Source organism: Raphanus sativus, chromosome 9 (genome assembly GCF_000801105.2).
Source record: "Raphanus sativus cultivar WK10039 chromosome 9, ASM80110v3, whole genome shotgun sequence".
Taxonomy (NCBI): Eukaryota; Viridiplantae; Streptophyta; class Magnoliopsida; order Brassicales; family Brassicaceae; genus Raphanus; species Raphanus sativus.
Genome location: NC_079519.1, coordinates 10,580,402 through 10,591,800, shown reverse-complemented (window position 1 = coordinate 10,591,800; position 11,399 = coordinate 10,580,402). Strand labels below are relative to the sequence as shown.

General features: G+C 39.8%; 2 protein-coding genes across 2 annotated transcripts; one reads left to right on the top strand and one right to left on the bottom strand.

Annotated features, from left to right (window-relative positions):
• Window positions 1-503: 503 nt before the first annotated feature.
• Window positions 504-8,577, top strand: LOC108827527 (transcriptional activator DEMETER). Its single transcript, XM_018600939.2, has 20 exons — window positions 504-653; window positions 993-1,351; window positions 1,539-3,704; window positions 3,777-4,118; window positions 4,481-4,571; window positions 4,662-5,478; window positions 5,556-5,635; window positions 5,721-5,805; window positions 5,880-5,971; window positions 6,049-6,117; window positions 6,229-6,265; window positions 6,367-6,449; window positions 6,549-6,992; window positions 7,171-7,207; window positions 7,294-7,351; window positions 7,432-7,571; window positions 7,660-7,725; window positions 7,822-7,936; window positions 8,056-8,094; window positions 8,177-8,577. The coding sequence occupies exons 2-20, from the start codon at window positions 1,072-1,074 to the stop codon at window positions 8,278-8,280; spliced, it is 5,145 nt and encodes a 1,714-aa protein (XP_018456441.1). The 5' UTR covers window positions 504-653; window positions 993-1,071; the 3' UTR covers window positions 8,281-8,577.
• A 310-nt stretch (window positions 8,578-8,887) lies between these two features.
• On the bottom strand, window positions 8,888-10,168 carry LOC108824733 (uncharacterized). The gene has a single exon (XM_018598127.1). The coding sequence runs from the start codon at window positions 10,166-10,168 to the stop codon at window positions 8,888-8,890; it is 1,281 nt and encodes a 426-aa protein (XP_018453629.1).
• Between the last annotated feature and the right edge of the window lie 1,231 nt (window positions 10,169-11,399).

The window sequence follows — 11,399 nt, the reverse complement described above, 5'->3', positions numbered from 1 at the left end:
CAAACGCATGCATTGGTCATTGCATATAACTAAAGAGAAGAATAATTTTTAAGTAATACATTTCCTTTTTTTTAAAAGTGTCATTTTGATATATTTTACGGAGATTAAAAACTCTATATTAAATTATTACTCCCTCCGTTTCTTAAAGAGTGTCGTTGTGACATTTTTCACACAGATTAAGAAAGTTGTTGAAATATATGTAAGTTGTGATGTTTATTAAATATATCTTTATTTAGTGTATAATTAATTAAATGAACAATATTTAAAAGATTTAAATAAAAGATCTTTTATTTATTAAAAAGGTAAATTATATAAAAAGATATAGAACGAGATTTTAAAAGTGACACTTATTAAGAAACAAACGGAATGTACGAGGATTTCTAGCCATGCAGGAGATTTATACAAACGCATGCATTGGTCACTGCGTATTAATTAAAAAGAAGAATAATTTGTCTGTATTCAACATAATGCTAATGTGATTCGTTGCTATTTATTTACACCTATTTTCCCCATAAAATGTTATTCATTCTCTCTCTCTGAGTTTTCTTCTTCATCATCACACCTCTCTCTCTCTCTATCTCTAACGGCAGAGCTGACTCAGTTCCTCCGGCATTGACTGAGAATCAGAAACCTCCCACGCTTCCCTCAGATCGGTGAGCTTCAACCTCCATTTTCCGATTCTAAATTTTATTTCCTTTTTTTTTTTCTTTTTCCTTATATCTAAAATTTGTCCTGTTAAATCTCCAGATCACACGATCTACTGAGAATTTGTTTTAATCAATGTGTAGTTTCTATTTTCTGATCATAATCTTTAGCTATTTAACACCTGAGAAGGCCTCATTAAAACCCAGATTTGCTTTTTCTTTCATCATATCTCTCTCTCTCCCTCCTTGCAAATTTTTTAATTTATTTATCTGGATTTTCACCATCTTTCCTAATTGAATGTGTTTCTGTATCTGGGAAAATCATTTGTTGCGTTTTATGTTTTGCAGATTCTTACTTAAAAAAGGAGTTATGATCGCAGCACTGCTTTCAAATGTTTGGTCTTTAACAAATTTGTGAAGAGAGAGAATGAAGTCAAGGGATGGTTTTGTCCCACTCCCTTTGGAGAATAATCAATTCATGGCTTCTTGGACTCCTGTTACTCCCAGGAAACCCATGCAAGCTAGATCAACTCTTGTTGCAGATCCTAACTCCACAGGGCTGCTGAGCGATGAGCTTTTGAGCAGGAGCAGTTTTGCTTCTTCTCAACCTGCCTATAATGTGTTTGAACTGGACGACTTGTTGGATAACGATCAGATGCCCTTCTCCTTCACTACCCTCCTCAGTGGTGGAGATCATCTCTTCCAATGTGAGTTTAATTTCTATTTCAGTTTTTTTTTTTTTTAACAGTAGTTAGTGTGGAACATTTGCTTAGATCTTGTTGTGTTATGTTGGTCTTTTGCATAAATGTGACAACTTTATAAGCATTGGCACTGCATACTATCATTATAGTCCGTATCAGTTCATGAGAAAGTTGAGTTTTTTTTTTCCCACAGGTGGAACTCCAGCGAGTAGCAAACCTCTTTACAATTTGAATTTTCCACCTACAAGAGAAGAAGAACAAGTTGGGTATATCTGTGAAAGTTCTGTTCAATCTGTGCCTTCAACGCCTAATCTGTGCAGAACAGGAGGTCGAGATAATGGATTCCTGGAAGCTATTACGACAAACACTGGGCAGATACCTGACAACGGCATACACAGCGTTGTGGCCTCCTCGTCTGTTGTTAAGGATGGCAGCAGACAAAATGATCTGGGGTTTGATCTTAACCAGACACCTCAGCAGAAACCCTCCAAAAAGAAAAAGAAGTTTATGCCTAAGGTGTTTGTGAAAGGCAAACTTATCAGGAAGCCACGCAAACCTGCATCTCAGGAAGCTGTGAAACCTAAAGCAACCGGGACTGGCAAAAGGAAGAAAGCTCAGAAGACAAACTTGAAAGAATCAGAAGCTAACAAGCCAGCCATCGGTGGAGATATGAGCAACACGAGCCTTGAAATCACACGGAAAAGTTGCAGAAAAGCTTTAGCTTTTGACTTGGAGAAAACTGGAGACGTGGGGCTAGATGACTCCGAGCCTGAAATTTTGGAGAACACTAGTGGTTCAAACTCATTTACCGAGACCAGAGGTGTCGCTGGTGGAACAAGCGGTAGCTGCCTGGATTCAGTAACACAAGTAGACCAGACCAATGGATTGGCGGCTGCGAACCAGCCAAGAGGATCAGAAGTAAACCATTCTCGAATTCCGGCGAGAGACCAACAACCTGGATTGTTTACTGGAAACCAGCAACGCCAGTTCCCAATGGGAAACGAACAAGCTTGGCTTCAGATGAGAAATCAACTCTGTGGCTTTCCAGTCGGTAACCAGCAGCCACGCTTGGCCTTGGGTAACCAACAACCTATGTATCTGATGGGAACCCCACGATCTGCATTGGCGAGTAGAAACCAGCAACCAGGAGGTCCCCAAAGGAACAACCAGCCTCTATTTCTGAATCAGCAAACACATCAGACTTGCCTACCTCCTGGAAATAGACAATATGGATTACCGTCAGACATGCAGCAGACTTGCTTACCTGCTGGAAATAGACAATATGGATCACCGTCAGGCATGCAGCAGACTTGCTTACCTGCTGGGAATAGACAATATGGATCACCGTCAGACATGCAGCAGCTTGCTATGTCACCCAGGGGGCAACACCATGGGATGCTGCTGGATAACCTTAGATCTCAACTTCTGATGAGAAACCAGCAACTTGTTTCACCAATGAGAGGCCAGCAGCCTTGCGTACCTTTGATGAACCAGCAACCTGGAGCTCCTAAAGGTTTTACTCACTCCAATCAGATGGTAGCTGGCTGCATGCCATCCTCTGGGCTTCGATCTCATCCTCAATCACAAACTCCGGCAACAAATCTGTATATGGGATCTGTTTCCAGGACTTCGAATGGGACTGCAGGGACATGGCAAAGAAGCAGCATTGCTGAATACGGTTCTTTACCTCAAGATTTTCACCAAGGAAAGCAGTGCATCCCATCTCAAGAGAGATCCTATGCTGAATATTTTGACGTACGCAATAAAGCCTTATCTCAAAACTCTTCTTTGCCAACTCCAGAAGCCAGGGGTTCGAAGAGACAGCATGATCTCGCGATGGGACGTATGCAAAACTCAGTAGCTCAATGGCCCTTGCTCCAACAGATTGCTCAACCACAAAATGTGGAGAGACAGAACAGTAGCGGGAGTGCGAAACATTTAGATGCTGCAAAGAAAATGAAAATCCAGAAAGCAGTACAAGAAAAACTGAACGGCGTGGCTCCTGAGGTAATAGATATCGAGGATGATCCAACTGATGGCGAAAGAAAAGACAAAAGTGGTGTCCTAAAAGCTCCCGCAAGAAAGGGCCAGGGAGGGAGAAAGAAAGCAGTACCTCCACCTGCCCATAATACCTCAGAGATTTCCAGTCTAGTTCAAAATTCTGCAGATAGTGAGAAATGTATTGTCCCGAAAACTCCGGCAAGAAAGGGCCCTAGAGGGAGAAAGAAAACAGTACCTCCGCCACCCCATGCCTCAGAGATCCAGGTTTACAAACCTACTCCAGCCAAGGCACCTTCATCAAGAAGTAAGGCTAAAGAGAAAGGGACGAAGTCCAAACAAGATTCAGGAAAAGCAAGAGGTAACTATATTCTGCAATCTCTGTGTGATACATTTTGAGTTTTTATTAACTGATGTGTCCAAAATTGAACAGGTCAATCAGGAGAACTTCTACGTGAAGATTGTATTGCAGAAATAATATACAGGTTGCAGAATCTATATATAGGAGAAGAAAGCAGAGAACAAGAGCAGAATGCACTTGTCGTCTACAGAGGAGATGGTGCAGTTGTTCCATATGAGGCCAAGAAGAAAAAACCAAGGCCTAAAGTTGACCTTGATGATGAAACAACTCGAATATGGAATCTTTTGATGGGGAAAGAAGAAAAAGAGGGCGATGAAGAGATGAATAAGAAAAAAGAGAAGTGGTGGGAAGAAGAGAGAAATGTTTTCCGAGGAAGGGCCGATTCATTTATTGCCCGTATGCATCTTGTGCAAGGTAATTTACCCATAAACACACTTAAGTTGTCTTTTTTACATTTCGTGTCTGGTTAGGAAACACAGGTATCAGCTAAAGCTTTTTCCTGAAATCACAATAATAAAGTTACTAGGGAAACAATTCAAGAATAGCATACAGATAAGCAGAATACCACATTTACTAGAATACCTAAGAGATATATACTTCTTGTGTGAATTTTTCTTTTTTTAAATCCTCAGTAGTAAACCATAGGCAAATAATATTCATATTGCATGTCTTGAAGAATATGTGTGCTGCTATGGTGACAGCTGAATGGTTGCTGTGTCAATTATTTACTTTTCTGCTATACTTGTGACCATTTGGGGTTGAATGTTCGTTCACAGGAGATAGACGTTTTTCGCCATGGAAGGGATCGGTGGTTGATTCGGTCATTGGAGTTTTCCTTACGCAGAATGTCACAGATCACCTTTCAAGGTATGTATTACGGTTGCTTTAAGAAATTGAGCATGTCGAAGAGAGTTCCAAAAGACAGAAAATAATCAGTGGTGTTTTTTTATGATGCAGCTCTGCTTTCATGTCTCTAGCCGCACGATTCCCTCCAAAATCAAGCAGCAAACGAGAAGATGAAAGGAATATTAGAAGCGTAGTTGTTGAAGATCCAGAAGGATGTATTCTCAACTTAAACGACATCCCTCCGTGGCAGGAAAAGGTTCAAACTTCGTCTGACACGCAAGTTTCTGGGGTTGATAGTGGATCAAAAGAGCAGCAAAGGTACTGTTCAAATTCTGGAATCGAAAGATTTAGTTTCTTAGAGAACAGTAGTCAGAACTTAGAAGAGGAAGTGTTATCATCACAAGATTCCTTTGATCCTGGGAGTTGGCCATTTCAATCGTCCGGGAGAGTTGGATCCTGTTCAGGTTCCAAATCAGACGCAGAGTTTTCTACAACCAGATCTGAAACAAAGAGTGCAAGTGGATCAGCACTATCAGTGCAAATTGGGAGTCCAAACTTGTCTGATGAAAGATCGCTTCTGCATCAAGAATCTGGTGATGTTCAAATACAAGAAACTTCAAATGTTGCTCAGAAGAAACCTGACATGACGGCAGATTTGGTAGATATAGAAGACTTTGGAATGAACTTTGTACCAACAAATTTCACCATGGAACGTGAGATGAAAGGAACCCTTGCTGCTGGGAAAAACCCTACAAGCCAATGGGATAGCCTTAGAAGAGATGTGCTGGAGAAACAAGGGAAAAAAGAAAGAAGCAAAGAGAGCATGGACTCTATAGATTATGAAGCCATTAGACGTGCTAGCATCCATGAAATTTCTGATGCTATCAAAGAAAGAGGAATGAATTACATGCTAGCTGTAAGGATTAAGGTAAACTAGATTGCTCTTAACTTTTTTTTGTCTCGAAATTATGTAGTCTTTATCTAAATTGACTGAAAATATTGCAGGATTTCCTTGAAAGGATAGTCAAGGATCACGGTGCTGTCGATCTTGAATGGCTAAGGGATGTTCATCCTGATAAAGCAAAGTAATTCAAAATTTTAGATGATCATTTTACTCAACAATTACGCCAGACTGAATACTGAAACAAGCTGCTCATGATCATTTCACAGGGACTATCTCTTGAGCATAAGAGGATTGGGTTTGAAAAGTGTAGAATGCGTTAGACTCTTGACACTCCACAATCTGGCTTTCCCTGTAAGTCGGACTATATCATTAGCTACTTATAATTAAAAACCCCTGGTTAACTAAGTTGGAACTCGTATGTGAAGGTTGACACAAATGTCGGAAGGATAGCCGTTAGGCTTGGATGGGTGCCTCTACAACCTTTACCTGAATCACTTCAACTACACCTTCTTGAGCTGTACGTTTCTTTGTTTATCGTTCAAATAACTAAAAAATTTGGTTTTCGCAGTCATAACCGTGCAGTTGCTTCCACAGATACCCAGTGCTTGAGTCCATCCAAAAGTTTCTTTGGCCAAGACTTTGCAAACTCGATCAACCAACTCTGTATACTCATTAACTCCACCTTTATTCTGAAAAATAATCAGTTCTTCTTCTTTAGAATTCTATCCCTCATTACTAACAGTGAAACTAATTAGCGTCCTTGTATTCATTCAGGTATGAATTACACTACCAGTTGATTACGTTTGGAAAGGTATTATTGCTCTAAGCTCTGAATCTTATCGTATGGTCATTTGAAGCGTTGCAGGTACCTGGTCAAAATATGTGTCTCTAAATCATGTGAACTCATGTCAGGTATTTTGCACGAAGAGTAAACCAAACTGTAATGCATGTCCCATGCGAGGAGAGTGCAGGCACTTTGCTAGTGCTTATGCTAGGTAAGCAAACCGTTCATGCATGTCTACTTCTATGCAATACACATGCCAAAGTAGCTATTTCTAATTGGAGAGTCGATGACTGATGTGTCATGGTAACAGTGCAAGACTTGCGTTGCCGGCACCAGAGGAAAAGATCTTAACCACTGCAACTATCCCAGTCCCTCACCAATCCTTTTCTCCTGCACCCATCCCGATGATGGAACTACCTTCTCCTCTGGATAGTTTTCTAACAAGGGAAGCACCATGGAATATAGGAAGCTCGGAACCCATAATAGAAGAGCCTGCTACGCCCGAGCAAGAATGCACTGAGATAACAGAGAGTGACATTGAAGATGCTTACTACAACGAGGACCCTGACGAGATTCCAACGATTGAACTCAACATTACGCAATTCGGCAAGACGCTTAAGGAACACATGAAGAGAAACATGGAGCTCCAAGAAGGTGACATGTCAAAGGCTTTGGTTGCTTTGGATCCATCCACAACTTCAATTCCAACTCCCAAACTAAAGAACATTAGCCGTCTCAGGACAGAGCACCAAGTGTAAGACAATATCTCCTATATTTCATCTTTCGTATATAACTTGGGGAAAAAAAGAAAACATCCCTCTCAATCTGGTTTTATAGCATGTGGGTCAGCCATGGGACATTATGACTTGAGAAGGTACAACTGTTTAGTATAGATAGACAAGGTAAATGATAAATGTGTCGTCTGTTTGCAGGTACGAGCTCCCGGATTCACATCGTCTCCTTGCTGGTGTAAGACAAATCTGTTTATTCTCTCTATACTTGAGGTGTTTTCATTTGAACAAAACTGTATAAAAATACTCATTTGATGAAAACAGATGGACAAAAGAGAACCAGATGACCCAAGTCCTTATCTCTTAGCTATTTGGACACCTGGTGAGGATACAATGTTTCACTATTGCTTTCCCCGAGTAATCAAGGCATTTAAACTAATGTAGTTGTTTGGACGTTGACAGGGGAAACGGCTAATTCGGCTCAGCCGCCTGGACATAAATGTGGAGGGCAAGCGTTTGGCAAAATGTGCTTTGACGAGGCTTGTTCAGAGTGCAACAGCGTGAGGGAAGCGAATTCACAGACAGTTAGAGGAACTCTTCTGGTGAGATTTGTCTAGATCTTTTGTAGTGCTCATAAGAAGGGAGAGTACAAGTTACTTACTGATATGTTTTTTTTTCAATCATTCTCAGATACCTTGTCGAACTGCCATGAGAGGAAGCTTTCCCCTTAATGGCACATATTTTCAAGTGAACGAGGTATGTTAATTGAAAAATACAAGTCAGAAACACAGCGAACCAATTCTTTCTATCTATTTACTTTGATTCTTGATCCTTGTTATTTTCATCTTGCAGTTATTTGCAGACCATGATTCCAGTCTCAAACCCATCGATGTTCCTAGAGAATGGATATGGGATCTACCAAGAAGAACTGTTTACTTCGGGACATCGGTAACATCAATATTCAGAGGTAAAAGCATTCACATATGATCAAATGTTCAAACACACACTTAGCAAAAAAAATGTTCAAACACATAACTCTTTGTCAAAAAAAAAAAGTTCTTGAAATGTTTTGAGGAATACATGCAGGTATGTCGACTGAACAAATTCAGTACTGCTTCTGGAGAGGTACACGTTAGAATCACATTGTTCCTTATCAACATAGTATACACACTTGTTATGTTCTCTAACGATTCTGATGATGATGCAGGATTCGTCTGTGTACGAGGATTCGAACCCAAGACCAGAGCACCTCGACCGCTGATGGCGAGGTTGCATTTCCCGTTAAGCAAATTGAAGAAGAACAAGACCTGAAAGATCAACGGGTTAAATAAACAGCATCACTTCTCTTTTCTCCCCTGAATAAAAGTCAAGCAAAAGACTCATCTAGACATAAAACAGAACACCAAATAGTTTTATTCTGCCTTCATTCATCAGAGAAACAAAAAGAAGTTAGCAAATACCAAAAGAAGTTAGCAAATGCCAAAGGAAGATTCGTAGGTTCTTTTTAATTTCTCTCTAACAGATTGTAGCATTCGTGCAGATTGAAACGCATCGTTTAGATATGAATGCGTCTTTCTACCGTCAGTTAATGCATCTTCCATTCTTTTACTGTTGGGTTCGTGAGCTTTTCTCTATTTACTAAGGGCATCCTCAAAGGGGGAGCAGTTAGATGTGTGCTTATAGTGAAAATAGTAGTATAATATTGTATTAAGGCTAAGAACATGGGACATCCTCAAAGGAAGATTACTTTATCAAGGGTGTGCTTAACAAATAAAATTAATTAAATAAAGTAACAAAAAAACTTAATTTAAAATTGATTCCAAAAAAAAAAGAAAAACAAAATACAATTGGAAATTTGTAAGAAACAAACATATTATTTAATTAAACAAACAAACATTTTATTTAATTAATACAAAGTTTAATATCCAAATTTATTCCATATATTCTCAATCAAATCCTCTTTCAATTGGTGATGTGCTTGTCTATCATGAACTCTTGTGTGACCATCACCAAGACCTTCGAGATTTGAAGCCATACTTACTGAAAACGATCGACCCGGAGTAGTTCCGGTTCCATTTTCTTGTTCCAATTCTTGTTCGAGAGTGTATGAATCTCGTTCATCTTCAACAATCATATTATGGAGTATGAGACATGCTCGCATAATATATGCTATTTTACCTTTGGACCATAAAAGAGATGGATTTTTAATTATCGCGAATCTAGATTGGAGGACTCCGAATGCACGCTCAACATCTTTTCGCGCACCTTCTTGATGTTCTGCAAACAAACAATGTTTCGGGTGTTGTGGTCGTGGGATGGATTTAACAAATGTCGCCCATTCGGGGTAAATGCCATCCGTCAGGTAGTAAGCCAAATTATACTCCCTTCCGTTGACATTGTACTTCAGTTCGGGAGCTCGACCGTAAATAATGTCTTTAAATACTGGTGATTGGTCAAGTACATTTAAATCGTTACAAGTACCTGGCGCTCCAAAAAATGCGTGCCATATCCATAGATCTTCTGAAGCCACCGCCTCCAAAACAATTGTTGGTTTCTCGGTGCCTCGTGAATACATTCCTTTCCAAGCGGTTGGACAATTTTTCCATTTCCAGTGCATACAGTCGATGCTGCCAACCATCCCGGGAAAACCCCGTCGTTCTCCATAAAAGAGTAGCCTTCGCAGATCATCTTCTGTGGGTCGGCGTAGGTATTCATCGCCAAACAAGTCAACTATTCCGACGACGAAGTGTTCCAAACATGCACGAGCCGTTGTTTCGCCAATACGTATATATTCGTCAACACCATCCGCCGCACCCCCATATGCTAATAATCGAATAGCTGCAGTACATTGTTGTAACGGTGATACACCATCCCGGAAGGTTGCATCCTTTTTTGGTCGAAAATATGGAACTTCTGCAGTGAGACGATTGACAATACGCAAGAACAATGATTTGTTCATTCGAAATCGTCTACGAAATAACTTCTCCGGGTAAGTGGGATTATCACTAAAATAATCGTTCCATAACCGATTGTGACCTTCTTCCCGCTTTCTATCGATATAGATACGTTTATTCTTTGGGGCCGGCATTTCCTCTGCAGCAGCTTCTAATTCTTTATCAAATTGCTCTTGAAAAATTTGATCTAAACTATCATCATTTGCATCATAATGATAGTGAAACTTGTTGGAAGAAGATGCCATGAAAGCAAATTTTTATTAAGATAGAGAAAGGAGTAAGTGAGAGAAGAGAATTGTATGTTCATTTGGAAAAAAAAGACTTATATTTATAGGTATTATAGAAGTTCAATTATTTGGGACAACTCGATGTGATTCTGATTCAAAGTGATTCTTCGTTTATAACTACATGCCAACTACATGTGATTCTGAAATTAGTTGCACAGAACAATCCAAATGCATGTGATAGTTGCTACTATACTAGGTTCCAAATACATGTCATTACATGACAATAAATCCGACATACAAGTCACAAAATAGAAGTCACTACACGTGATAGTTGCTACTCCGACAGTACATGTCACAAAATAGAAGTCACGACATGATTACTAATCCGACAGTACATGAAACACAAAATACAATAGATCATTTAACCTTCTTAAACTAAATACAATAGCGCCACAGCCATTGCTACCACAATGCAGCAAATACAATAAGCCCACATCATTGGTTTCTTCTCACCTAACTCAGCAACAAGGCTCTCCAGGTTGACCAACCTCTGCTCTGAAACCCTCTCCAGTTGCACCACCCTCTGCTCTGCAAGGCTTTGCAGATCCCTGAGCTGCATCAGTTGTGTTGCGTAATCAGGTTCAGCTTGAGCCTCCTCTTCACAGCCAGTGTATCCAACCTCAGCAAGACCAAGTTGCAGAGCATAGTAACTGCTATCAGCCTCGTCTTCAGAACTATAGTCTAATGGGCTGTTTATTCCATAGTCGTAGATAGAGTCAAGTCCCATTTCTTCTTCAACCTGAAACCAAAAAACAGAGTTAAAACATATCCATCAAAACAAGTCTTTTAAAGCATAATTCATCAAAACAAGAGAAGACAATACTGATTCATTAAAACATATCCAGAAACCAAACTGGTTCATTACAAGACTCGTTTCCTAAAGCATAAAACATATCAAAGACAGAGGCAAACAAACTTGCAACAGACAGTTCAAAGTTCCTTAAATAGTTGACGCATTAGGCTCTTTTTAATGACTTTCTCATCTTCATCAAGAGTGTCATTGCGGGCAATGAGGGTATCAAGAAGTGACATCTTTTGGAGTTCTTTCTTCACGTCCAAATCTTTCTGTTTCATCTCCCATATCTGACTAATGTTCGAAGCTTGGGCATCCTTGTCTTTCCCTTTGTTCCTTAACCTTTTCATGGCCTTTATACCAGGAGGCCTGCTCTCATGCTCACCAACAACAGAT